The 27,443-nt window shown below is 47.7% G+C and overlaps 1 protein-coding gene across 10 annotated transcripts in view; it reads right to left on the bottom strand.

Moving 5' to 3' along the window:
* The window catches only part of LOC126989854 (MAGUK p55 subfamily member 7-like), a 60,942-nt gene that overhangs the window by 2,740 nt on the left and 30,759 nt on the right, over positions 1 to 27,443 (bottom strand). For 4 of the 10 annotated variants that reach the window (XM_050848475.1, XM_050848478.1, XM_050848479.1 and 1 more), the window contains 4 exons: positions 21,409 to 25,355; positions 19,482 to 19,640; positions 18,763 to 18,962; positions 3,447 to 3,575 (listed from right to left, as the gene is read on the bottom strand). In XM_050848475.1, coding sequence (XP_050704432.1) covers positions 3,447 to 3,575; positions 18,763 to 18,962; positions 19,482 to 19,487 — 335 coding nt within the window. In that variant the 5' untranslated portion in view covers positions 19,488 to 19,640; positions 21,409 to 25,355. Of the gene's footprint in view, positions 1 to 1,685; positions 1,767 to 3,446; positions 3,576 to 16,377; positions 16,536 to 18,762; positions 19,005 to 19,481; positions 19,641 to 21,408; positions 25,356 to 27,443 lie in introns of those variants that run through there. The other 6 variants (XM_050848473.1, XM_050848472.1, XR_007743803.1 and 3 more) reach the window with 6 other exon arrangements.

Below are 27,443 nucleotides of genomic sequence, written 5' to 3'. Positions count from 1 at the left end.
ACTATAGACTTATAATATATTTGAAATTTATCCTTGCATGTTTTTATGCTTGTTGCCTACTGATGTTTTGTTCACCTGCATTTCAGAAGTAATAGCTGCCTTGCCTTCTAAATACTTGGATCACATGTTTGCAGCTTTGAAAGTCCTGCCAAGTTCTTGTACTTTCTCCAGTGTATTTGTTTTCCTGCAATACCATAAAACTTCTCAGTTAGTTGGTCAGTAGTCACATCACAGGAGTCTTTTTTTTTTTTTTTTTTTTTACATTGCGGCCTATTGCGCCGGTAGGCTTCTTCCCGGTGGATCCTGATGGTCGGTCCAAGGCTTCTTTCCGGTAGGTCCTGATGGTCGGCCCAGCCCGTTCTGGCGCAGGCGAGTGTTTATAGTGGCGCCATCTTGACACTCATGAATGTTAATTTGTGTAACTTTTTTGTCAAAGAAATCAACGAACCTGTGGATGGTGTGAACACTGCCTGAATGAGAACTTCTCCCATATTGCAATCACTACTTTTATTTTCTCTTCCCCAAACCACATCTTAGACTTTGTTGTGCTCTCTGTCTCAACTCTGTATGACTTTGCTAAATCATTATTCAACTTTCTTGTCTTCTCAGATATCATAACCTTTCTCTTGCTAACATTTACTTTCATCTCCACTGTCAAATTCATCAACAATCCTCAGCACTATCCTCTCATTTTCTGCATCCGTGACTGTATCATCTGCAAAAGAGACATGCCGCCTATCTCCCATCATCCATATAATTATTTAACAGCCATGATATCTTGCACTGACACCAACATCAAATTTCTCACTTAGGTACCTATTCACATGCACAAAGGCACTTGCATTCATGAAAACATACCTTCTCCAAGTATATATCCTACTACACCATATACCTACCCTCAGGACATCCCTAACTGTCAACCTTGTCAGAGGCCTTCTCCAGTTCCATTAAAGCAGCAGACAACTTCCTATCCTTTTCAGTTACTTCTGGAGTCCTTTTCAGTCATAAAATTTGTTTCACATCCCTCCCATTTTCAACCCCCCTTGTTCATCTGCACTGTCATCAGTTGTTTTGCATCATTATCTTCTAAAACACACACACCTTTCTTCACAGATTCCTCTATAGCTTAATCATCCTGACTTCCTTTTCTTCTGCTCAGTAGCTCATTATGATAGCCTTTCTTCAGTCTTCTGACCTCACCATGCTCCTATGCCAGATTTCATATCTCCGGCATCCATTCCACGGCATAATTATATTTCGGTAATTCTGCTTCTATGCCATAATTGCCAGGGCTCTTTCCTGTTATCATAACCAACGCGGCTGAGATTTTTGTGTGTACATATAAGGGTTGTGGCACAGTTTGTAGCAAGTTTATATTGTTGAGAACTAACTGCGCCTCTGGGGCTATCATATGATTTGCTTATATGTAGTAGTAAAATCCTACTTTGCCTTCATGAAGTGATCTCATCAGTATTTTTTATTTACTTCTAATTTATGTAATTTATCTTTAATAACTTTTTTGTTCTTTGCAGAGGTCAGGTACTGTAAGTGCTTTGTTTAATGAGTTTAATGGTTAGGTCTACCTCTTTATCAGTCTACCTACCTATAGAAAATCCACTTCCATACGTTTGTGTGTGTGTGTGTGTGTGTGTGTGTGTGTGTGTTAAGCAGTGACAATCACTAACCTGCAGCAACTGCTGGATCATTCAGTCCAGCCTGGCTGTCGTTCAGACATCCCGGGGAGTGTCTGTTCAGCCGCTCATCTGCTGGGAGTATATAAAAAAGTATATACCTGTGTGATATACCTATGTGGAGAAAAGGAATAGCCTATATGCTAGACAATCCTTCCAGGCTGTGTTATTGTATAAAAAACATTTATTCTAGAAAGGTTTTATTTTATGGTGTTTTTCACACACCATATATAAATGAAAAGCATATTCAGGAAATAAAATATACTGACAAGGAAAGGGTAACAGCGTGTCAAGAAATCGACTCACTGGGGCCTCGCCCGCTGCACCCCGACATCTGAGCCAAGGAGGCTTGCCTACCCTTGATATAAAAAACCGTTCACTGACGCACCGCTGAGCTACAGTCACCAGTCTCTCACACACACACACACACACACACACACACACACATTGATGTACGGGACACGACGGTCTGTTAGTGTTCTGGGAATGTCTTAAACTCACCCATATGTCTGCATCCCTAATTAATTAAGTTGCGTTGTGGTGTTCTTTGCTTTATTTTTGAGCACATATCGGCAGCAAAATGATGGAAGAGGTGCCACTCACCCATGCGGTCAGCAAATTATGATGGGCCGGGAGGGAGGACTACAGTTTAACGCAAAGCCAGGCACATTACCTCGCCAGTGCATCTGCAAGACTGTGGTCTGTTAACTGCAAGGATACTACATAGTCCCCATGCTTGGATGTAGAGCCTTCTAGAATTCTTGATTACCAGACATCTAGCAACTACCCACGAACCGAAGCTTCAACCACCGGTTCAGTTTCCGTTCGCCGCAAGGCATCTCGTGTAGTGACTTGCCTGGGTGTTGTTATTAGGCTCTCAGTCGCCTGGAGAGGTGCCACAACACAGCAAATGATCGTACTGGATCTCTCAGTGTGTGTTCAGAAGAGGACACAAAGGCTGCTTGAACATGGAAATTAGGCCTCTGCGAGGTTCCTTCCTTATCGCCCTTGTACCAGTGTGTGTGTAGGGGGGGGGGGGGGTAAGGACTGAATGGAGGATGTTGCCGTCTGACGATCATTAGAATGTTAATCTATTAACATTGTGCCAAGAAAGAGATTGACAAATTTCCTAATATACAAAGTTCAAATATTAAAGTCGAGCTACAGTGAACGGATAAGATATTTTCGAGAATAAGGCTTGTCAGCGTGAAGCGTGATGTTTTCTTATTAACATATAGACTACTACTACTGGATTCATTCATATTATTTAACGGTTAATAACACCATCCGGCGTGCCTCCTGCCGCTGATTTACTGATTGAATAGTCAACATTCATTACTGTTGGCTTGTTAGGTATTTGGTTGGAACAGTTGCCATGACAACATAACGTCATATATAGACTGTATATATAGACTGTATATATAGAGTGAAAAGAGTGTGTGTGTGTGTGTGTGTGTGTGTGTGTGTGTGTGTGTGTGCCACGCACGCCAAACAAGCCTGATTGAGAATGACACGTGTAGAAAACGTTAAAAATTCGGACACTTGAATCTTAGTCATGCGTACTTTTTCAATCTGTGTTAGCATTGTCAAATCTTGTCAAAAACATCTAAATACAAATATAATTATTCAAACATATTAGCGTCCACCTGAATTCGATTAGCATTGAATATTCTATCAACAAAGATCAAGTACTGCGTGACTGTCACGGTGACTGCACAGGATGCTTCATAATGAAAAAACCTGCTCGGGACTCACCTGCTGGAAGCTGAAGGGCATGACGCGGGTGTCGGAGGAGCCGCCGCCCCGCCTGGAGCCGCGGTGCCGCCTCGCCGCTCGTCTCGTCGGGAATGAAGATTTACTTCCTCGTGAAGCGGTGCTCCAGGCCTGGGTCGAGCACCGATTCGAAAGTGTTAGTTGAACCCATAAAGAAAATTAGCAAGCTGTTTCTATTTTTTACTTTAATGCCCATCTTAGGTCCTCCCCTCCCATACACATACTCGTACATAAAAATGCCCCCTTGTGTGTTCAGACGTTCCCAGAATTATTGAGTAAGCGGCAAGGAGCACCTGATAGCTATGAATATAAGAGAGAGAGAGAGAGAGAGAGAGAGAGAGAGAGAGAGAGAGAGAGAGAGAGAGAGAGAGAGAGAGAGAGAGAGAGAATTATCCGTACATGTGTATGTGGTGGGGGATAAGGGGTGAATGTTTGTGTGTGGGGGAGGGGGGTGGATGTGTGTGCGGTGGGGGGAATGTGTGTGTGTGGAAGGGGAGGAGCTAAATGTGTGTGTGTGTGTGTGTGTGTGTGTGTGTGTGTGTGTGTGTGTGTGTGTGTGTGTGTGTGTGTGTGTGTGTGTGTGTGTGTGTGTGTGTGTGTGTGTGTGTGTGTGGAGGAGGAAATCAAAAGAGTTTGAAAAAAGAGTGAAAAGGGAAAATGAGGAAAATAATGGAGGATGGGAACAATTGAAAAAAAATATCATGAAAGCAGGGAAAGAAGTGTGTGGCGAAACAAAAGGAATTACAAGAAAGGAAAGAGAGACATGGTGGTGGAATGGAATAGTGCAGCAGGCCATCAAGGAGGCATACAAGAAATGGCAGAAGACAAAGGAAGAGGAAGATAGAGAGGTGTTTAAAGAAAGGAAGAAAAAGGCAAGAAAAGAGGCAGCGGAGGCAAAGAGGAAAGCAACAGATGAGTGGGTGAGGGAGAGAGAAGGGAGAAATTTAAAAAATGAGATGTTTAAAATTGCAAAACAAATGAAGAGAGAGAGAGAGAGAGAGAGAGAGAGAGAGAGAGAGAGAGAGAGAGAGAGAGAGAGAGAGAGAGAGAGAGAGAGAGAGAGAGAGAGAGAGAGAGAGAGAATTTACATAGATTTACATAGAAAATCAGACCACACAGACCCCATGGTCCAGACTTGGTGGTCTGTCCTTAAACCTAAGTGATTTTACATTAATCAGAAGACTCCAAAACGTTGCATTTCTACTCTAGTTGATATTAAGTTGAAGGAAGTGACGGTCGAGCTTATTTTTGAAGGAGTCAATCGTGTTACACTTGACCACTGACGGTGGAAGCTTATTCCATTCTCGCACTACAACGTTGGTGAAGAAAAATTTGGTGCAGTCTGAATTTACTTGTCTACATCTGAGTTTTACGCCATTGTTCCTCGTGCGCAAAGTGTCATCGATCATAAACAATGTTGATCTGTCTACATTCGTGAAACCATTAAGTATTTTAAAACATTCGATCAGTTTTCCTCGGAGGCGACGTTTCTCAAGAGAGAACATGTTAAGGGTAGAAAGCCTTTCTTCGTAGGATTTGTTGCGCAAGGAAGGGATCATTTTCGTTGCCCGACGCTGAACACCTTCTAATTTAGCAATATCCTTTGCATGGTGGGGAGACCAAAACTGTACCGCATATTCCAAGTGGGGTCTGACTAAACTGTTGTAGAGCGGGAGTATTACATCTTTATTCTTAAATAAAAAGTTTCTTTTAATGAAGCCCAACATTCTGTTCGCTTTATTTGCTGCATCGATGCATTGCTGTGAGAATTTGAGGTTTGACGCGATTTTGACCTCCAAGTCCTTGACGCATTGAACGCTTTTGAGTTTAACGCCGCGCATTTCGTAATCAAACTTCTTATTCCTCGTTCCAACTTGAAGGACCTGGCACTTATCTACGTTAAAGGGCATCTCCCATCTATCCGACCAAGCTGAAATTTTGTGCAAATCCTCTTGGAGGCTTTGCCTGTCTTCGTCAGTGAGAACCGAGTTACCAATCTTTGTGTCGTCTGCAAATTTACTAATGCGGTTATTGAGTCCAACATCCACGTCGTTGATGTAAATAATGAAGAGCACTGGGCCAAGGACCGAGCCCTGAGGGACGCCACTAGTGACCGGCGCCCACTCTGAGTTAAATCCGTCGATCACTACTCTTTGTTGTCTGTTGCTCAACCAATTCGCGATCCATTGGTTTACCTGACCGTCAATACCTATTTGCTTTAATTTGTAAAGTAATTTATGATGCGGGACTTTATCAAACGCTTTCTGGAAATCAAGATAGACTACGTCCAGTGATTTGGTTACGTCATAAACAGTGAAGAGGTCGTTATAAAAGGTTAATAGATTTGATAGGCAGGATCTTTTGTTTCGGAAGCCATGTTGTGAGTCCCCAATTAATGAGTGGCTTTCAAGGTAACTCACAATTTTGTCTCTAATTATGCCCTCAAGTAGCTTACCTACAACCGAAGTTAGACTAATGGGCCTGTAATTACCTGGTACTTTTTTGTCTCCTTTCTTAAAAATCGGTGTCACGTTAGCCTTTTTCCAATCTGAAGGTACAATGCCTTGTCGCAAGGACATATTGAATACGGTTGTGAGGGAGGAGAGTATTTCGCTCTTTGTTTCTTTCAGCAGAGTTGGATATACTTTATCAGGTTCAGGACTTTTATTTGTTTTAAGTGATTTGAGGGCTTTAAGGACTTCATCGGGTTTTATTTCAAAGTTAGACAATGCATGCTCGGGATTTACATTAGTACTGGTGTTGGTGGTGGTGGTGGGAGGACTGTTATCATTAAACACCGAGGAAAAGTAATTATTTAATAGGTTTGCAACGAGAGAGAGAGAGAGAGAGAGAGAGAGAGAGAGAGAGAGAGAGAGAGAGAGAGAGAGAGAGAGAGAGAGAGAGAGAGAGAGAGAGAGAGAGAGAGAGAGAGAGAGAGAGAGAGAGAGAGAGAGAGAGAGAGAGAGAGAGAGAGAGAGAGAGAGAGAGAGAGAGAGAGAGAGAGAGAGAGAGAGAGAGAGAGAGAGAGAGAGAGAGAGAGAGAGAGAGAGAGAGAGAGAGAGAAAGAGAGAGAGGAGGGAACATCATGGTGGAAAAAGAAGACATTGGAAAGATGGAGTAAACATTTCAGTGAACTGTTAAATGAGGAAAATGAATATACGATAAATGAAACTGAAAAAGTAGAAGGCCCACAAGAAAATATTATGGAAGAAGAAGTAAAAGAAGCACTTAAGGAAATGAAAATGGTATAGAGCAGCAGGACCCTCAGGGCTAACAGTAGATTTAATAAAAGCAGCAGGAAAGGAAGGAGTGGTGGAGTTGACAGGAGTGTTAAACCATGGATTAAAAAGGGAGAAATACCAGAAGACTGGAAAGGAAGCTACACTATACCCATTTTTAAAGGGACAGGAGATGCTTTGAAATGTGGTAACTCTAGGGGGCTAAGGTTACTGGAGCATGGCAGGAAGGTGTATGAAAAAGTCCTGGAGAAGAGGCTGAGAAGGATGATAAGAACTGATAAATGTCAGTTTGGCTTTTGTCCTGGGAGGTCAACAACTGAAGCAATATATACTATGCGAGAGCTTCAGGAAAGGTTCATGGAGAAGAGGAGGAGACTGTATCATGTTTTTGTAGATCTAGAGAAGGCATTTGACAGAGTACCATGGGGAATTATAAGATGGGCATTGAGAAGACAAAGAGTACCACAAGGATTGGTTGAATCGGTGGTGGCACTACATGAAGGTACAAAATGAAGAATGAAAACAGTGGCGGGAACATCAGATGGGTTCGAAATTGGAGTGTGGGTTCAGCAGGGCTCTGCCCTTAGCCCGCTCCTGTTTATAACAGTAATGGAGCAGGCAACAAAGGAAGCAGGAGGAGAGGCACCATGGGAGCTGCTGTATGCAGATGACTTGGTAGGAAATGCAGAGGCAGCAGAAGAAGTGAAAGAAAAGTTTAATAAATGGAAGGAAGGAATGGAGGAGAGAGGTTTGAATATTAATATGGAAAAAACAAAGTATATGGTGACTGGAAAAGAAACAAGAGAGAAGATTAAATCAGGAAAACACTCAGGTGGATGCTGTGGGAAGGGAGTAGGGATAAATTTAGTCTTATGCTGCAGGCAGTGGTGCCACCTTAGATGCTCAGGCCTCAGAAGTGTAAGAGGAGTGCAGAATTTTACATGCCCAGCTTGTGTAAGGAGACAGCAAGGACAAGAAACTGAGAAGGATGAACTAGAGGTGAATGAAGGAGAGCTGGATGAGGTAGAACATTTCTTGTTATTTGGGAGATGTTCTGGACTGTGAGGCAGGAGTGGAGAGGACTGTGAGAGCGAGCGTGGCGGCAGCGTGGTTAAAGTGGAGGGAGGTGACTAGTCTACTTGTGAATCGTAGCATCCCTCTAAAGAGCAGAGCAGCGGTGTACCAAGCGTGTATTACAGTGGTTCCCAACCTTTTTCTCAGGCGACCCCAATCATGCACCTCCAGACATGACTGCGACCCCACTAGTTTACTTGTATATGTGTTATTATAATAGAATAACACCATGTTTGATATTTTGAGGTTTTGGCGACCCCAAGAAAATCGCTTAGCGGCCCCTATTGGGGTCGCGACCCCAGAGTTGGGAAAGGGGGGTGTATTAGATCAGTGATGTTGTATGGAGCAGAAACATGGGCTCTAACTAGAAACTTGATAGAGGTATTGAGAGCAAATGATCACAGAAGGCTGAGGTATATGGCGGGCATCAGGTGGCAAGACAGGGTGTCCAGTGCAGAGGTAGCTAACAGATGTGGAGTACAGGACCTGGAAACAGTGCTCAGAAGGGAAAGACTCCGATGGTTTGGACATGTGAAGAGAGCAGGGGAGGATACAGTGCTGGGCATTTTGGAGAGATTGGAGGGAGAAGGAAGGAGACCAGTTGGTAGACCTAGGAAAACGTGGAGAAGTGTATACAGGAAGACTTGGCATTGATGGGATTGGATGAGCATAGGGCAGAAAACAGAGTGGAATGGAGGAGAGTCATAAAGTGTCCAGCCGCTCAGGAAGTGAAAACGGACGTTAAACAAAATGATGATGATGATGACATATGAATGAATGCCCTTGCTGATTGATTACATGTGAATTAAAATGAGTTTTTGCCCCGTGAGTAAATCCTCAATTAATGGAGCATTATTTTTGTCTCAGCACAATCATAACAACACAGAGAATGGCGAGGCCCAGAGGTTGCTGCCCCACTCTTTACAAACAAAATGGTGCTGGCACCAATCATACATTCAATTCAACAGACTTTTAGCATCAATCTACACTCCTTGCCCTTCCATTAGTCCACTTAAGTGAGGAATTACTGTACAAATAAACTGTCAGGTGTTCAGTCTGCCCTTTGCCCTATTATAGATACAGAGCTGTATGTACGGCTTCACATAATTTCTCTGTGGCCTGCACTGCAGCCACCTGGCAATCACCTTCATCCGGGGAAAGTTGACTCTTCAGAGTCCAAGGCAGCTGGCTACTGGTGGGGACTTGTGGCCTGGCTCATGATGACATGATCACTGTTTAGGACAGAATCAGGCCAACAAACTTCCCTTGTGTCTAGCTGTCTGGAGGCAGTGGTGGGCACCGCTAACCGGAAAGTTAGATTCGCTGACTGGTAATGCACTAACTAAAAGTTAACTTCGCTTACGCTAAACCGCTAAACTGATAAAGAAATTGGTGGAAGCTAACGCTGACCTCTAACCGCTAACTTTTTTTATATGGATTTAGCTCCGGTTTAGTATTTTGGCTCTAAAACCCTTAAAAACAGACCTAGTGACCTGAATCTTCAAAATGTTGTAGCTTAGACATAGAGCTTTCTAGAAAGGTATAGCATGCATGGTCCTCTTGGGGTGGCACATGACGCACCGGAAGTGCAAGACATTGGGGTTCGCCATATCTCTTGATTTAAGGACAAAGTACTTCTCCAGGTGGGGCCACGGGTTCCAGATCTTCTGGGACTCCTGGCCGTCAGCTTGAGTGTCCTCCGCCTCACCCACAGCTGCTGACGGCCCCCTAACAGGGCCAGCATCCTCAGGCGGAACAAAAACGTCCTCACTCCGGTCACCTTCCATGACTTTGATATCAAACGATAAACAAGGCGACAATAATGAACACAACTGCAGTGACAACGTTGCAGCTGAACTGAACAAGGAGCCCAAAGAGCAACAACAAAAAGAGAAGAGAAAGAAGCCTCCAGTTTTTCCTAAATCCGTATATTTTACCCAAAAATTCCAGCAAATTTACGCACACTTTACTTTTTTCCATAACTGTCACTTTTATTTATATTATTTTAAGTTTATTTCTTGTCAGGTGGAAAATATTAAATTCTTGTTATTTAATCCCAAGTTCAATGAGTTGGAAATGGAAGATGCATTACCCTAAAATACCCAAAAGTTTCCCTAATAATTGTCCAATTACCCAACTTTAAGGCATAGTTTACCAAAAACTAGAAGCACTGGAATTATTGCGCTACGTGGCTCAACTGGTGCTGTGTCTGCCCACAACGGACAAAACAAACCTGCATGAACTTTTTAGTGGACTTTAAGTTAGCGGACGAGGAACTACATGTAGCAGAAGCTAATTGGTCCACTAGCTGCTTCCAAAGTTAGTGAAAACGCTAATCAGCTAGCAAAAAAGTAACAAAAAAGTTAGCTTTGCTAATTACCAGTTAGTGGAACCGTGCCCACCACTGCCTGGAGGAGATGAGAAAGAGAGAAAGATTTACAAGGAAGATAGCATCATAGATTAGGGAACAAAGGTTCAGAATATTCTAGTAACAAATAAAGATAATAAATAGACTTGGGAAGGTCACATCAACATGCAAATAAATGATAACAAAGAGACAACCAAAGTAACAGTGTGTCAAGCCAGGAACCACATGAGCCACAGCAAACCACGAACCAGGCAGAGATGAAGTGAGTGGCTGGGATTTGGCACCTCAGCACCAGACACAGGGGCAGAGAACCAGGCAGAGATGAAGTGAGTGGCTGGGATTTGGCACCTCAGCACCAGACACAGGGGCAGAGAACCAGGCACACAAGAAGTGAGTGGCTGGGATGGTGCACCTCACCACCAGACACAGGGGCAGAGAACCAGGCACACAAGAAGTGAGTGGCTGGGATGGTGCACCTCACCACCAGACACAGGGGCAGAGAACCAGGCACACAAGAAGTGAGTGGCTGGGATGGGGCACCTCACCACCAGACACAGGGGCAGAGAACCAGGCACACAAGAAGTGAGTGGCTGGGATGGAGCACCTCAACACCAGACACAGGGGCAGAGAACCAGGCACACAAGAAGTGAGTGGCTGGGATGGAGCACCTCAACACCAGACACAGGGGCAGAGAACCAGGCACACATGAAGTGAGTGGCTGGGATGGGCACATCAACACCAGACACAGGGGCAGAGAACCAGGCACACATGAAGTGAGTGGCTGGGATGGGGCACCTCAACACCAGACCCAGGGGCAGAGAACCAGGCACACAAGAAGTGAGTGGCTGGGATGGTGCACCTCACCACCAGACACAGGGGCAGAGAACCAGGCACACATGAAGTGAGTGGCTGGGAGGGGGCACCTCAACACCAGACACAGGGGCAGAGAACCAGGCACACAAGAAGTGAGTGGCTGGGATGGTGCACCTCACCACCAGACACAGGGGCAGAGAACCAGGCACACATGAAGTGAGTGGCTGGGATGGGGCACCTCAACACCAGACACAGGGGCAGAGAACCAGGCACACATGAAGTGAGTGGCTGGGATGGGGCACCTCACCACCAGACACAGGGGCAGAGAACCAGGCACACATGAAGTGAGTGGCTGGGATGGGGCACCTCAACACCAGACACAGGGGCAGAGAACCAGGCACACATGAAGTGAGTGGCTGGGATGGGGCACCTCAGCACCAGACACAGGGGCAGAGAACCAGGCACACAAGAAGTGAGTGGCTGGGATGGGGCACCTCAGCACCAGACACAGGGGCAGAGAACCAGGCACAGATGAAGTGAGTGGCTGGGAGGGGGCACCTCAGCACCAGACACAGGGGCAGAGAACCAGGCACACATGAAGTGAGTGGCTGGGATGGGGCACCTCAGCACCAGACACAGGGGCAGAGAACCAGGCACACAAGAAGTGAGTGGCTGGGATGGGGCACCTCAGCACCAGACACAGGGGCAGAGAACCAGGCACACATGAAGTGAGTGGCTGGGATGGTGCACCTCAGCACCAGACACAGGGGCAGAGAACCAGGCACACATGAAGTGAGTGGCTGGGAGGGGGCACCTCAACACCAGACACAGGGGCAGAGAACCAGGCACACATGAAGTGAGTGGCTGGGATGGTGCACCTCAACACCAGACACAGGGGCAGAGAACCAGGCACACATGAAGTGAGTGGCTGGGAGGGGGCACCTCAACACCAGACACAGGGGCAGAGAACCAGGCACAGATGAAGTGAGTGGCTGGGAGGGGGCACCTCAGCACCAGACACAGGGGCAGAGAACCAGGCACAGATGAAGTGAGTGGCTGGGATGGTGCACCTCAACACCAGACACAGGGGCAGAGAACCAGGAAGAGATGAAGTGAGTGGCTGGGATGGTGCACCTCAGCACCAGACACAGGGGCAGAGAACCAGGCACACATGAAGTGAGTGGCTGGGATGGGGCACCTCAACACCAGACACAGGGGCAGAGAACCAGGAAGAGATGAAGTGAGTGGCTGGGAGGGGGCACCTCAACACCAGACACAGGGGCAGAGAACCAGGCACACATGAAGTGAGTGGCTGGGATGGGGCACCTCAACACCAGACACAGGGGCAGAGAACCAGGAAGAGATGAAGTGAGTGGCTGGGAGGGGGCACCTCAACACCAGACACAGGGGCAGAGAACCAGGCACAGATGAAGTGAGTGGCTGGGAGGGGGCACCTCAACACCAGACACAGGGGCAGATAACCAGGCACAGATGAAGTGAGTGGCTGGGAGGGGGCACCTCAACACCAGACACAGGGGCAGAGAACCAGGCACAGATGAAGTGAGTGGCTGGGAGGGGGCACCTCAACACCAGACACAGGGGCAGAGAACCAGGAAGAGATGAAGTGAGTGGCTGGGATGGGGCACCTCAACACCAGACACAGGGGCAGAGAACCAGGCACACATGAAGTGAGTGGCTGGGATGGGGCACCTCAACACCAGACACAGGGGCAGAGAACCAGGCACAGATGAAGTGAGTGGCTGGGAGGGGGCACCTCAGCACCAGACACAGGGGCAGAGAACCAGGCACACATGAAGTGAGTGGCTGGGATGGGGCACCTCAACACCAGACACAGGGGCAGAGAACCAGGCACAGATGAAGTGAGTGGCTGGGATGGTGCACCTCAACACCAGACACAGGGGCAGAGAACCAGGCACACATGAAGTGAGTGGCTGGGATGGGGCACCTCAACACCAGACACAGGGGCAGAGAACCAGGAAGAGATGAAGTGAGTGGCTGGGATGGGGCACCTCAGCACCAGACACAGGGGCAGAGAACCAGGAAGAGATGAAGTGAGTGGCTGGGATGGGGCACCTCAACACCAGACACAGGGGCAGAGAACCAGGAAGAGATGAAGTGAGTGGCTGGGATGGTGCACCTCAGCACCAGACACAGGGGCAGAGAACCAGGCACACATGAAGTGAGTGGCTGGGATGGGGCACCTCAGCACCAGACACAGGAGCAGAGAACCAGGAAGAGATGAAGTGAGTGGCTGGGATGGGGCACCTCACCACCAGACACAGGGGCAGAGAACCAGGCACACATGAAGTGAGTGGCTGGGATGGGGCACCTCAACACCAGACACAGGGGCAGAGAACCAGGCACACATGAAGTGAGTGGCTGGGAGGGGGCACCTCAGCACCAGACACAGGGGCAGAGAACCAGGCACACATGAAGTGAGTGGCTGGGAGGCACCTCAGCACCAGACACAGGGGCAGAGAACCAGGCACACATGAAGTGAGTGGCTGGGATGGGGCACCTCAACACCAGACACAGGGGCAGAGAACCAGGCACAGATGAAGTGAGTGGCTGGGATGGTGCACCTCAGCACCAGACACAGGGGCAGAGAACCAGGCACACATGAAGTGAGTGGCTGGGATGGGGCACCTCAACACCAGACACAGGGGCAGAGAACCAGGAAGAGATGAAGTGAGTGGCTGGGATGGGGCACCTCAGCACCAGACACAGGGGCAGAGAACCAGGCACACATGAAGTGAGTGGCTGGGATGGTGCACCTCAGCACCAGACACAGGGGCAGAGAACCAGGCACACATGAAGTGAGTGGCTGGGATGGGGCACCTCAACACCAGACACAGGGGCAGAGAACCAGGAAGAGATGAAGTGAGTGGCTGGGAGGGGGCACCTCAGCACCAGACACAGGGGCAGAGAACCAGGAAGAGATGAAGTGAGTGGCTGGGATGGGGCACCTCAGCACCAGACACAGGGGCAGAGAACCAGGCACACATGAAGTGAGTGGCTGGGATGGGGCACCTCAGCACCAGACACAGGGCAGAGAACCAGGCACACATGAAGTGAGTGGCTGGGATGGGGCACCTCAGCACCAGACACAGGGGCAGAGAACCAGGCACAGATGAAGTGAGTGGCTGGGATGGGGCACCTCAGCACCAGACACAGGGGCAGAGAACCAGGCACACAAGAAGTGAGTGGCTGGGATGGTGCACCTCAGCACCAGACACAGGGGCAGAGAACCAGGCACACATGAAGTGAGTGGCTGGGATGGGGCACCTCAGCACCAGACACAGGGGCAGAGAACCAGGCACACATGAAGTGAGTGGCTGGGATGGGGCACCTCAACACCAGACACAGGGGCAGAGAACCAGGCACACATGAAGTGAGTGGCTGGGATGGGGCACCTCAGCACCAGACACAGGGGCAGAGAACCAGGCACACATGAAGTGAGTGGCTGGGATGGGGCACCTCAGCACCAGACACAGGGGCAGAGAACCAGGCACACATGAAGTGAGTGGCTGGGATGGGGCACCTCAGCACCAGACACAGGGGCAGAGAACCAGGCACACATGAAGTGAGTGGCTGGGATGGGGCACCTCAACACCAGACACAGGGGCAGAGAACCAGGAAGAGATGAAGTGAGTGGCTGGGATGGGGCACCTCAACACCAGACACAGGGGCAGAGAACCAGGCACAGATGAAGTGAGTGGCTGGGAGGGGGCACCTCAACACCAGACACAGGGGCAGAGAACCAGGCACAGATGAAGTGAGTGGCTGGGATGGGGCACCTCAACACCAGACACAGGGGCAGAGAACCAGGCACAGATGAAGTGAGTGGCTGGGAGGGGGCACCTCAACACCAGACACAGGGGCAGAGAACCAGGAAGAGATGAAGTGAGTGGCTGGGAGGGGGCACCTCAGCACCAGACACAGGGGCAGAGAACCAGGAAGAGATGAAGTGAGTGGCTGGGATGGTCACCTCAACACCAGACACAGGGGCAGAGAACCAGGAAGAGATGAAGTGAGTGGCTGGGATGGGGCACCTCAACACCAGACACAGGGGCAGAGAACCAGGCACACATGAAGTGAGTGGCTGGGATGGGGCACCTCAACACCAGACACAGGGGCAGAGAACCAGGAAGAGATGAAGTGAGTGGCTGGGATGGGGCACCTCAGCACCAGACACATGGGGCAGAGAACCAGGCACACATGAAGTGAGTGGCTGGGATGGGGCACCTCAGCACCAGACACATGGGGCAGAGAACCAGGCACACATGAAGTGAGTGGCTGGGATGGGGCACCTCAGCATCAGACACAGGGGAGGAAAGCTTCAGGGAAACACTTTTCCTGCACTGGATTACTAATGACTTACAACAACGATGATGATGATGATGATAATGAATACTCAAAAAACTTTCTAGTCTGCCATAGCAAGTTTGTACAAAGGCTTGAAAACACAGGAAGGAAAACTGGGATGCTCTGGAGACCAATCCCCCAGTCATTCCTGTTATCTAATATCATTATCAGCTATTGTTATTATTATTATTATCAGCCAGTATTAGTCCACTGCACAAAAAGCCTTTCGGAGCAAGCTTCAGTTCTCTCTCCCTGGTGCTAGTGTTTTCCATCCTGCTCTGCTGACGGTTCTAATGTCATCGCTACACTTGGTTCCCTGTCTGCCCTGGCTTCTATGACTCCTAGTTCTCCATATCTCCCTCCGTCTGGTCTTGTGTGATGCATCCTGCCCTGGCTAAGGTTCTTATCTCATCCCTCCACCTTGGCTGCTGTCTGCCCTGGCTTCTATGACTCCTAGTTCTCCATATCTCCCTCCGTCTGGTCTTGTGTGATCCATCCTGCCCTGGCTAAGGTAATAATTTCACGTCCATCTCATTATATATCACTCAGGGTTGTACTTCAGCACATGGTTTCCCACCTCTGTCTGTCCATCAGTGTAGCTCACCTCACTCCAGGCAAGATTCTATTTCACCTCTCCAGCCAATGTTTGTGTGGCCTGACCATTCAATTCCTACACTTGCTGGGTCGCCATTCTATTGAGAGCACAGATGAAGCACTGCCGCCATCAGCCTCACCTAACAGCCTCACCACACCCCAAGTAGCTCTTCACTTGCCTTCACTTGCTGGGCCACTGGTTATACTAATGCAAGGTCTGCCATTACGAAGAGAGCGTTTTAGCTAGTTTGTCCACATCATTCCAACTAATATGCAATACTAACAGGAAAAAACTAAGTAAGGAAAATGAGACCCAGCAAAAGTCTCCATTTGCTCCCTCCCCTGCATGACCTTTGCATACCTTCTCCTCCCATCTCAACACACAACAAAAAGCACACCCCCATATAAACAACATCCCTTAATGTGTAACAGCTGATACCTTGGTCTGGGCAGGAATATCACAGAAGTGAAGTTGTCTGGGTGGCCGAGGCGTTCGCTGAGCCACTGCAGCGCTGTGTCCTCCATGCCCTGCGTCACCAAGCCGTCACCTGTACATCACAACAACCGTCAGGGTCCGTCCACACGGTCAAACACTGTCTGTCGGACAGACACTGTGTTACCATATCATAAGGCGAACCAGGATGACGTCATAGGCGTTGAAATGAAGGAAGTTGATATGGCAACAAACAGTGGTACCAGATGAAGTTGTGTACCATAGTTTCTACTCTGTTCGCCAGGCAAAGATCGGCAGACAATGGTTCACCAGGCAAAGATCGGCAGACAATGTTCAAAGTTGATGTTCGCTGGCAACCCACGGGTATCTAAGTCAGTGTTAGTATGGGCTCAAGAGACAGGTGACAGACGTACGGTCAGCCATGTTGACAGGGCAGGTGAGATCTAATCAACTGACAGCCTCAGTTCATCTGGTTAACAAGTAACTTTGTTCATCCTGTGCCTGGCAGTATCGTGTACTTCCAAGCCTCTGTCCCACCAGGCAGTGTCCGAAGTTCCGATACTACGAAAATGGGCAGTGTCTGGTACACCTCTTGGTGCTCACTTCTGACGTCATCAGCGAGCCTTTCCGCTTTCCACTGTTAACTGGTAGCAGCGTTTGTCCGACGGACATTGTTCGACCGTGTGGACGCACCCTTACAAGGCGTTCTGCACTGGTACCACTATGAGCCAGACATGGCCACCAACAGACTGAAGTCCCTGCCATGATACTTAGGTCCTTATTTTTAACGTCTCTGCCTCCCATTATGACTGTTAACCAAGGCCACAGAGGAGATTAACCGGGTGTTCATGTGGCTGTTTTTCCCGTCCAAGGTGCAGAAGTTGTGTAACACTGTCTCCAGGATCACAGAACACTCCATGAAAATTTCAGCAACTGCTACAAGAGGCTTTTCAAATGGAAACTGAGTCACCGATATGTTTAAAAATAGGGACTTATTCCCTCAGCCACCCCCCCTTCCTGGTGTGACTGATCCCTGCCTCAGGTTATTTCTGTTGTGTTGATGAAGGTGACCCAGTGCATCAATACTACAGCAAGTGTTAGAAATTGGAGCTGATGCTGATGTTGGCCTGGAGGGTGAGGGAGGCTGTGGGGCTTATTGGGCATGTCAGCCGTGATGGCAGGGGCTGAGGCTACTTGTAGTGTAGACTGTTTCTCCTGCTGACATTGGTGAGTTGAAGGCAAGAAGCAACACACACCTCTTGTTAGCTCATCAGGCATTGTTCTGTCCCTGCCCTCCCCTTACTTTACTGTCTCCTAGTGTTCATACTCCATGGAGGGGACTCAGGGTCTACAGTGGGGCCCTGGCTCTAGTGATGTTAAGAGGCTGAAAAATGTCCAACCATTTCAAATGGTCCATTTGGGCGGTAGATTCCTGGGTCCTCTCCTCCCCTCTGCTCTGCCACACAGCCCCAACACCTGTTTTTCCCTCTCCTATGTTACCTGTAGCTAACACATGAGAGGGTAAAACAGGTGGTGGGTGTGTGCGGCAGAGCCGAGAGGAAAAGACAAGAAATCCGCCGTCCAAACAGACTATTTGAAATGGTTGGACCAAAGTTTGGGTGAAAATTTTTAATAAAAAATAAAAACAGACAAGAACTCATTGGAAAATGCCTTTTTGTGCTCTGTCTCATGTGCTTTAAACAACCCAACCTACATTTATAGATGAACATAACCACCAATATGGAAAGGCAACGAAAAAGCTCTGACTGTGTGTGCTCTCTATCGAATACAGATGTTGGGAGTGTGTTTGCTCACTGAAAGCCCAGACCTCTGCCACCGTGACCACTGCCACCCCCACCACCACACCCAGCGAGACACACGGCAGCCCCCTCTGGAGCTGCAGCAGCCCTGCCTCGGGCTGGCCTGTTGTTGTGCAGACGGGGGGCAGTGTTTGTACATAAGGCAGACGATGTAGTTATGTGAGTGGCCAGTGACACCTTTGCAGCACCTTCTACAAATGTTTCCTTTGACTGTGATTGTTGTTTTCAGTAAAGGGTCGCCTATAAGAGCTGCTGAGGGAACACTGTGATGGGGCTGCTGTGTGGAACGCTGTGTTTGGTGCGCCCAGCTGATCCAGTGTCAGTGTGTTTCACCCCCACACCCACGGGGAGCTGTGTGACTCACCAGTGGACGGAATGCACCACTGCAGCGGTCAAGTCCTCTGGTCTAGCAGGGTGCTGCAGGGGCAATGTCACACACCAGCACTCAGTTGGCCTGAGCCGCATAGCTCCCCATGAGTGGGGCAGGCCAAGCGGGACACTGGATCACCTGAGAGCCACAAAGCTTCATTATGAGGTCACCAGGGCTTACCAGTAGGGGTCATCCTGGGTCACAATGTGCAGGATGTCCAGCTTGTTGAAGGGCAGCCCAGCTTCCTTGCAGGGAATGTGCTTGTTGTCCTCCTTGGGGTCATAGTGGAAGTAGGCGTGCACCCTCACCTTGCTCTCCCTGAGGTGCACCGAGCTGCTGGCCGGGAGCAGCCTGAAGGTCATGGTGCCCTCCGCCTGCACCTGGAAGGGGACAGGAGGTGGGCTGGTTACTTGTGGGCTCGGAAAAATAAATAATGATATTAATAATTGTAATGATAGCTTTATTTCATCCAGAGCAAGTATACAGGAAAAGCAAGGCAAAAGAGAGAATAAAATTTGACCAACAGTTATATATATATATATATATATATATATATATATATATATATATATATATATATATATATATATATATATATATATATATATATATATATATATATATCCTCTCTCTCTCTCTCTCTCTCTCTCTCTCTCTCTCTCTCTCTCTCTCTCTCTCTCTCTCTCTCTCTCTCTCTCTCTCTCTCTCTCTCTCTCTCTCTCTCTCTCTCTCTCTCTCTCTCTCTCTCTCTCTCTCTCTCTCTCTCTCTCTCTCTCTCTCTCTCTCTCTCTCTCTCTCTCTCTCTCTCTCTCTCTCTCTCTCTCTCTCTCTCTCTCTCTCTCTTCCTCCCCCTTCCCTCCCCTTCCCTCCCTTCCCTTCCCTCTCCCTCCCTCCCTCACCAGCATCTTGTGGACATCTGCCGGTGTCTTGCCCTCCACATTGAAGGTGTTGACCCCTGCACCTCGTCGGCAGCATGGATGAGGCCGGAGCAGTCAGCCATGCATGATGCGGGTGATGATGATGGCTCCGGAGTGGTCGTCCTGCTTGATGGTGGCTCCCTGGGGGTAAGTAAGGAAGGGACGTGTTAATGTTGAAGACGCTGCCATTGCCTCCACAATTTTGTTTTTTTTGTTTTTTGTTTTTTGTTTATTGGGGGCAAAGGAGGGAGTTCAAGGGCAAGATAGACAGAGAGACAGAAGGAACAGAAGGCAGGGAAAGGAAGGGAGGAAAGAGAAAGAAAGAAAAAGAACAAGAGGAAGGAAGGAAAGAGTTTACCAGCAGAAGGGATGAAAGAATGAAGTTGCTGGTTAACTCTTGCATAAAGGGTTTGGACAGTATAGGGATGAGCAGGAGTGGAAATACAGACGAAGGGAGGCTGTTCCAGAGTTTACCAGCGAAAGGGATGAAAGAATGAAGATGCTGGTTGACTCTTGCATTAGGGATCTGGATAGTATAGGACTGAGCAAGAGTTGAGAGAGGAGGAGGTATGCAGGTGAAGGAGACAAGTAAGACACACACCCAGCCACTACATCTACACACAAATTCCACAAAACCAGTCTTACTACTCCCCACAATAGGCTCTGCTCCCTTTCCCTCCTGTGGCAAGCACTGGGCAAACAGCCACAAGGGTCAGGGAACTCAACACAGACTGAGGCACAGAAATACAGTGTCTTACATAATGATTCTTCAACTGGGTGGCCATGACTTCCATCTCGACCAAAGAAAAAATAAATAAAAAGAAGGAAGTGCCATTCTTTTCAAGTGCACTGCCTCAGATGACTGTTGTGAGGTGCTGGCTGTCTCTTTAAAACACTGAATCAGCCTGTACTCACCTAGAATATTTATTACATCAGAATATTGAGAAGCTAACCTAACCTAACCTAACAAAGCCCCAAACAGTTACTATAGGTCTTGCCTCAGAAAATTCATACATGCTTCCTTACTAATGAGACTCTCTACAACAATGTGAGGTCATCCTTAACGTGTCAGGCTCCCACCATGACTGTTTCCCAAGGCCACAGAAAAGACTAACCGGGTGTTCATTGGTGTTTTCCCCGCTCAAGATGCAAAAGCCATGTAAAGCCATCACCAGGATCACAAACCACTCCATCAAAGTCCCAGCAGCAACTTCTATGACAAGAGACTTTTCAAACAGGGTAAGTGAAGGGCAAATACATTTAAGATACAGACAGAGAGACAAGATTCCTACCATTGGCTCATTGCTCTTCACCCACTGCACAATCTTGACTGTCTCCTCATCATCATCACCCTCGACGGGTGTTTCGGGCAGTGCAGTGTGAAGTCCTTGGCGGCAATGCTGGCGTGTGCCTGGAGAACTCCCTGCTGGATGAAGGAATGAAGATGCTGCTGCTCAACTCTTGCATAAGGGATCAGGATAGTACAGGGATGAGCAGGAGTAAAAATACAGACAAAGGGAGGCTATTGCTGTTTCAGAGTTTACCAGTGGAAGGGATAAAAGAATGAAGATGCTGGTAAACTCTTGAATAGGGAATTTGGACAGTACAGGAATGAAATAATGAAGATGCTGTTTGACTCTTGCATAAGGGATTTGGATAGAATAGGGATGAAAGAATGAAGATGCTGGTAAACTCTTGTATAAGGAATTTGGACAGTACAGGGATGAAATAATGAAGATGCTGTTTGACTCTTGCATAAGGGATTTGGATAGAATAGGGATGAAAGAATGAACATGGTGGTTAACCCTTGCATAAGGGATCTGGATAGCATAGGAATGAGCAAGAGTAGAGTCATGACAGTGAGGGGGACTTCAGGATGGCAAATATCAAGCTTGATGTACAAACAAACCTAAAATTAAGACACAGAACTGAGGAGAAAATGTACGGTTCCCCCCCAAGCCACGACCAGCCTGGAGGTGTGGCGACTACAGGATGGCAATAGCTTGCTGGCGTCCGGTGAGGGTGTGGTGCGGTTGTGTGTCTCCCTCATGATAGGAATTCCGATCTCCTCCACACTGGACATCAGAGCCTGGCATGTCTTGCACGTGCGGTTGATCTGAGAGGAGGAGGAAGAGGAGGAAGAAGGTTTAGTGTTGACTTCGGCAAAACCTAGTGATCTTATTTGTTACTGGGGGAGCTTTGGGGTCTTGGCAAACCTGGCGTGTTCTCATTTTTTGTTGATTTTTAAGGTTAGGGGCAAGACAGAGCTAGTTTGTTGATTGTGACTTTGAAAACATTGTTCTAGACCCATCATCATCATCATCATCATTTCATCGACGCCTGCTCCTAGGAGCTCCCAGCAGGGGATGGCCACGGCAGAAGAGCTTCCATCTTCCTCTATCCAGACATTCCCTCCTTGCCTGCTCAAAGTTTCTCAAAGATCTTTCCCCCCTCTCCCTAATGTACTCTTGCACCCTATCCCTCCATTTCACTGGAGGTTGTCCTCTAACATTCCCTCCCTCTATCTCACTCACATACACCCTTCTGGTCATCTTACTCTCCTCCATTCACTCCATGTGGCCAAACCACTTTAAAGTCTGTCGCTTCACTTCTTCCACCACTCTACACTTCTTCCCTTCACCCCTGTGACACATTCCAAAATGCTCGTACACACTTTCATTACTCATTCCATCCATTCTACTCACACCACAAGCACTCCTCAAATAACTCATTTCCACTGCCTGCACTCTAGACCTCTGACTTTCATTCCAGGCCCACGTTTCACTTGCATATGTGAGGGTTGGTGCTATTATTGTATCTCTCAAATCCCTCTTTACCTCCATGCTCACACTTCTGCCATTCATGATTCGTCCCAAAGACCCTACCACCCTTCTTCCTTGCAATGCCCTTTCTCTTGTCTCTCCCTCCATACCACCATGCTTACACATAACTGATCCAAGGTACTTAAACTCATTTACCTCCTCCATTTCTTCACCATTCAAAATTATTTTGCATTCTTTTTCACATTCAATTCCCACTCTATATGGGCATACAAAATCTACAACCTCACTTCTACTTCACTCACAAACCATCACTTTACTCTTGTTGACATTTACTTTCAGCTTTCTCCTGTTCAGGTAAAATGCTTGTGTCAATAATAGCAGATAGTATTAGGGTTTTAGGGACCATATTGACAGTCATAATTTAATTCACGACTCACAGCATGGATTTATTAAAGGAAAGTCATGCATTACTAATCTTTTATCCTTTTACAATAGAGTATACGAGGCAGCTGACAATGATGAGAGTTACAATGTAGTTTATCTTGATTTTAGTAAGGCCTTCGATAAGGTACTTCACCAGAGACTGTTAAATAAAGTCAGGGCTCATGGGATTAGAGGGAAGGTATTTGATTGGATTAGGGCGTGGATTTGCGACAGGAAACAGAGGGTTACCATTAACGGTAAAAAATCTGAATGGGGTAATGTTACCAGTGGGCTCCCCAAGGTTCAGTTTTAGGCCTGCTTTTATTCATTATCTACATCAGTGACATAGACAATGGGATAACTAGTGACAGGTAAATTTGCGGATGACACCAAAATAGGACGGACTATAAGGACAGGGGAGGATGCTAGAGCACTGCAGGAGGATCTCAACAAACTGTCAGCTTGGTCAGTGAAATGGTAGATGAATTTTAACATCACCAAGTGTAGCGTACTTAGTGTAGGAACACGCAACCCATTACACGGGTATAGTTTAGACTCCACAGCAATAGGCAGATCAGAGTGTGAAAGGGATCTGGGAGTGTTAGTGAAATCTTGACCCAAAACTAAGGAAGCAATGTATTAGTACGAGGAATAGGGCTAACAGGGTATTAGGCTTTATTAACAGGATGGTAACCAACAGGAGTGCAGAGGTCATCCTCAGACTCTATTTAGCGTTAGTTAGACCACACTTAGATTATGCTGTCCTGTTTTGGTGCCCACACCACAGAATGGACATCAACTTGCTAGAATCAGTTCAGAGGAGGATGACCAAGATGATTCAGGGGCTGAGGATCCTCCCATATCAAAATAGGGTGAAACATCTAAACTTACATTCACTAGAGACGAAGAGTGCGGGGAGATCTGATAGAAGTATTCAAATGGGTCAAGGGTTACAACAAAGGCGATATAAGTAAAGTTATGTGAATTAGCCAGCAGGATAGAACACGCAGTAATGGATTTAAATTAGAAAAGTACAGATTTACGAGGGAAATAGGCAAGCATTGGTTTAGTAATAGGGTGGTGGGGGAATGGAATAGACTCAGCAATCACATAGTTAGTGCAGGGACGATAGCTTGTTTTAAGAGTAGACTGGATAGCTCCATGGACGAGGACGACAGGTGGCAGTGAGGTGTGGATGCAGTAAGGTGACAGGGTACTGGAGCGTACGCCCCCAGAAACTACACCTCACCCATCGTGAGTAGTGGGGGGGATTCTGGAGCTGCCCAGTGTAGGTCACTCGGCCTCTTGCAGTCTCCCCGTGTTCTTATGTTCTTATGTTCTTAACACCTTGGAGGAGAGGTTGACGGCTAGCTATGAACACACCGGTCTGGGTTATAATGACGACCCACCCAGCTGTTCATCCTGCCTTTTGGGTTGGTCTATAAAAGGGAACCTGGGCAAGGCAGCTGTGGTGACCCAGATACTGTAGTGGCCATGTCCTGGGGCTGAAGGGTCCTTGCCCGCTGCTGGCTCAAGGGCCAGAGGGATGGAGATGAGCACCACAGCCAGGCACACTTGTAACATGTGCCCCAAACTTTACCTAATTACTGCAAACCAGGCCTACAAAATGAATAAGAAATCAGGAGAGAAATGGAATGGAACAATTTTGGTAAACATTGTATTATTATGACTATAAACCTGCCCCTCTCCCTGAGGAGAAGGGTGCAGTCTGTGCATATTCCCAGCCCTAAAATGTGCTTCATAAACTCTGCACCTCACACAAGATCCAGAGAGAAGTTAAGAAATGTGCCAAGCTGAATGGAGAAGAATGCCAGGCACAACATGGGGAGACAGGCCTTGAGTGTCCTGGACCAGGGAACAGACAAAGGTTAAAGGTGTCCTGGTGCCTATGAAAGGTGAGGCTTGGACTTGTGCACTTCATCTCATGCACCTCAGAGCAGCTGAGGAACCAAAGCACCCAGCCAGCGTGTAAGTCAGGGCAGACAGAGAAGCAGGACGTGAAATTAGAAGCTTTGTGGGGCAGGATGAAGTGTATTAACATCAGACACAGAGACAAATGGACTTTGTTTTCATTAAAGGAAGCAACTCCAGGGGGAAAAAAACACTAACCTCTGCTCCAATAAAATAAAGTATAGAGGAGCTGCCAAAAAGAGTTGTGAAAGACCTTCATCCTATAGCAGAGAAATAATGGGCTGTATAACTCAACATTTTGGCACCCAAGCACACATACTTGGCGAGGCTTTCATAGGCATTTTGGGCATTTCCAAGGACAGTTGTATGACCCTGGTGGTAGTTTGACCCTTCTTCTGTACCATGAACCTAAAAGAGCACTCATGAGAACCCAATTTATCTCCTGTTTGGCCTTTGGAAACAGTTGATGTGATGGACGAAAGCGTTTGATAATACCAACCAATATATGACAATGACGATGACGTGTGTACTGATGCAAAATTGAGTATATATAAGAGTGAGGAGACCTTAGTGAAGCCACAGTGAAGCCTGCCATTCCAGAGTCCCATCCAGAGGTGTCTGTGGTCCCTGGCCTGCAGGCTGGTGGTGGTGACCTGCCCGCGGTGCTTCAGGCCGCCGGCTTCCTTCAGGGAGGACGTGAAGAGTGACTCAACAACCTCTGCAATAAGAACAGTCTCACCATTACCGGCATTTGTTGGGCTCGGATAACTTGAACAACTTTGTGGAGTGTGGACAGCCTCAGGATGTTTGTACATGTTTGTGCTGACTTTTGTAGTGACATGAAGAGGGGCTCAACAGCCTGTCTTAAGGAGAAATAACTACAGCATTACTTGTTTGGCAGACTCAGAAGAGCTGGACAAAATCAAGGCATCCTGACAGTCAAAACATATGTTTACACCTCCCTCCCTTCCCTATCACCCCCTTGTTCATCGCCGACACTTTTTATTGTTCTTTTCACCCTTTCGTTTAAAGGCCTTCCCTCCACCTTCCCTGGCACACTGAGTCACCTTATTCCCCGTGACTGCCACAATCATCCCTTCTTCCTTCCCATTGTTCAGTGGCACAGTGACGGCCCTCCTCCAGTGTTCCGGCACCTCACCCTGCTCACAAGCAGTTTGTTTGTTTGGTGTAAAAGTTGTGACCAAACCAATTAAAGCGGCAGTACTGTTTTTAGCGGCATCTGGCACCTGAACTCTTGCTGCATTGTGCGGTGAAGCAAGTTTCAGAAAAAGCAGCCTTAAACCAGGTGATTCATAGGCCTAAAGTTGTGTGACTTCTCCGTTGAGGTCCCCAATTTATCTCGACTTCTTTCAGAAAGCTTTTTGTTCTCTAAACAGTTTGTTGATGTCACTCTACCAAACTATTCATATACTCTGTCTACTTTCCCTACTGTTCCTTAACTGTCTATTTTGTATCGTCTGTCCAGCATGCATTCCCTCCCTTCCTCTTCCACACACCTTGTGTCCCACTACGTCCCAGGCTGCCCTTGACACTGAACTCTTCTCAACCCGTCTGCTGTAACTGGCACAGGTTTTCCCTTCACTGTTATCCTGGTAACATACAGTCCCAGGTCTTTCTCTGCCTCTGTGGTGGATAGTGGAGCATTTCCCATGTGGTATTGGTGTGCTGGATATCCCTTCACTGTTATCCTGGTAACATTCAGTACCAGGTCTTTCTCTGCCTCTGTGGTGGGTAGTGGAGCATTTCCCATGTGGTATTGGTGTGCTGGATATCCCTACACTGTTATCCTGGTAACATACAGTACCAGGTCTTTCTCTGCCTCTGTGGTGGGTAGTGGAGCATTTCCCATGTGGTATTGGTGTGCTGGATATCCCTACACTGTTATCCTGGTAACATACAGTACCAGGTCTTTCTCTGCCTCTGTGGTGGGTAGTGGAGCATTTCCCATGTGGTATTGGTGTACTGGATATCCCTTCACTGTTATCCTGGTAACATACAGTACCAGGTCTTTCTCTGCCTCTGTGGTGGATAGTGGAGCATTTCCCATGTGGTATTGGTGTGCTGGATATCCCTTCACTGTTATCCTGGTAACATACAGTCCCAGGTCTTTCTCTGCCTCTGTGGTGGATAGTGGAGCATTTCCCATGTGGTATTGGTGTACTGGATATCCCTTCACTGTTATCCTGGTAACATACAGTCCCAGGTCTTTCTCTGCCTCTGTGGTGGATAGTGGAGCATTTCCCATGTGGTATTGGTGTTCTGGATATCCCTTCACTGTTATCCTGGTAACATACAGTCCCAGGTCTTTCTCTGCCTCTGTGGTGGATAGTGGAGCATTTCCCATGTGGTATTGGTGTGCTGGATTTCCCTTCACTGTTATCCTGGTAACATACAGTACCAGGCCTTTCTCTGCCTCTGTGGTGGATAGTGGAGCATTTCCCATGTGGTATTGGTGTGCTGGATATCCCTTCACTGTTATCCTGGTAACATACAGTCCCAGGTCTTTCTCTGCCTCTGTGGTGGATAGTGGAGCATTTCCCATGTGGTATTGGTGTGCTGGATTTCCCTTCACTGTTATCCTGGTAACATACAGTACCAGGCCTTTCTCTGCCTCTGTGGTGGATAGTGGAGCATTTCCCATGTGGTATTGGTGTGCTGGATTTCCCTTCACTGTTATCCTGGTAACATACAGTACCAGGCCTTTCTCTGCCTCTGTGGTGGATAGTGGAGCATTTCCCATGTGGTATTGGTGTGCTGGATTTCCCCTCCCAAGGTGCAGGACTTT

Source organism: Eriocheir sinensis, unplaced genomic scaffold (genome assembly GCF_024679095.1).
Source record: "Eriocheir sinensis breed Jianghai 21 unplaced genomic scaffold, ASM2467909v1 Scaffold134, whole genome shotgun sequence".
In the NCBI taxonomy this organism is placed as follows: domain Eukaryota; kingdom Metazoa; phylum Arthropoda; class Malacostraca; order Decapoda; family Varunidae; genus Eriocheir; species Eriocheir sinensis.
Note: the sequence above shows the minus strand (reverse complement) of the source record. Positions and strands in the feature narration are given on the sequence as shown.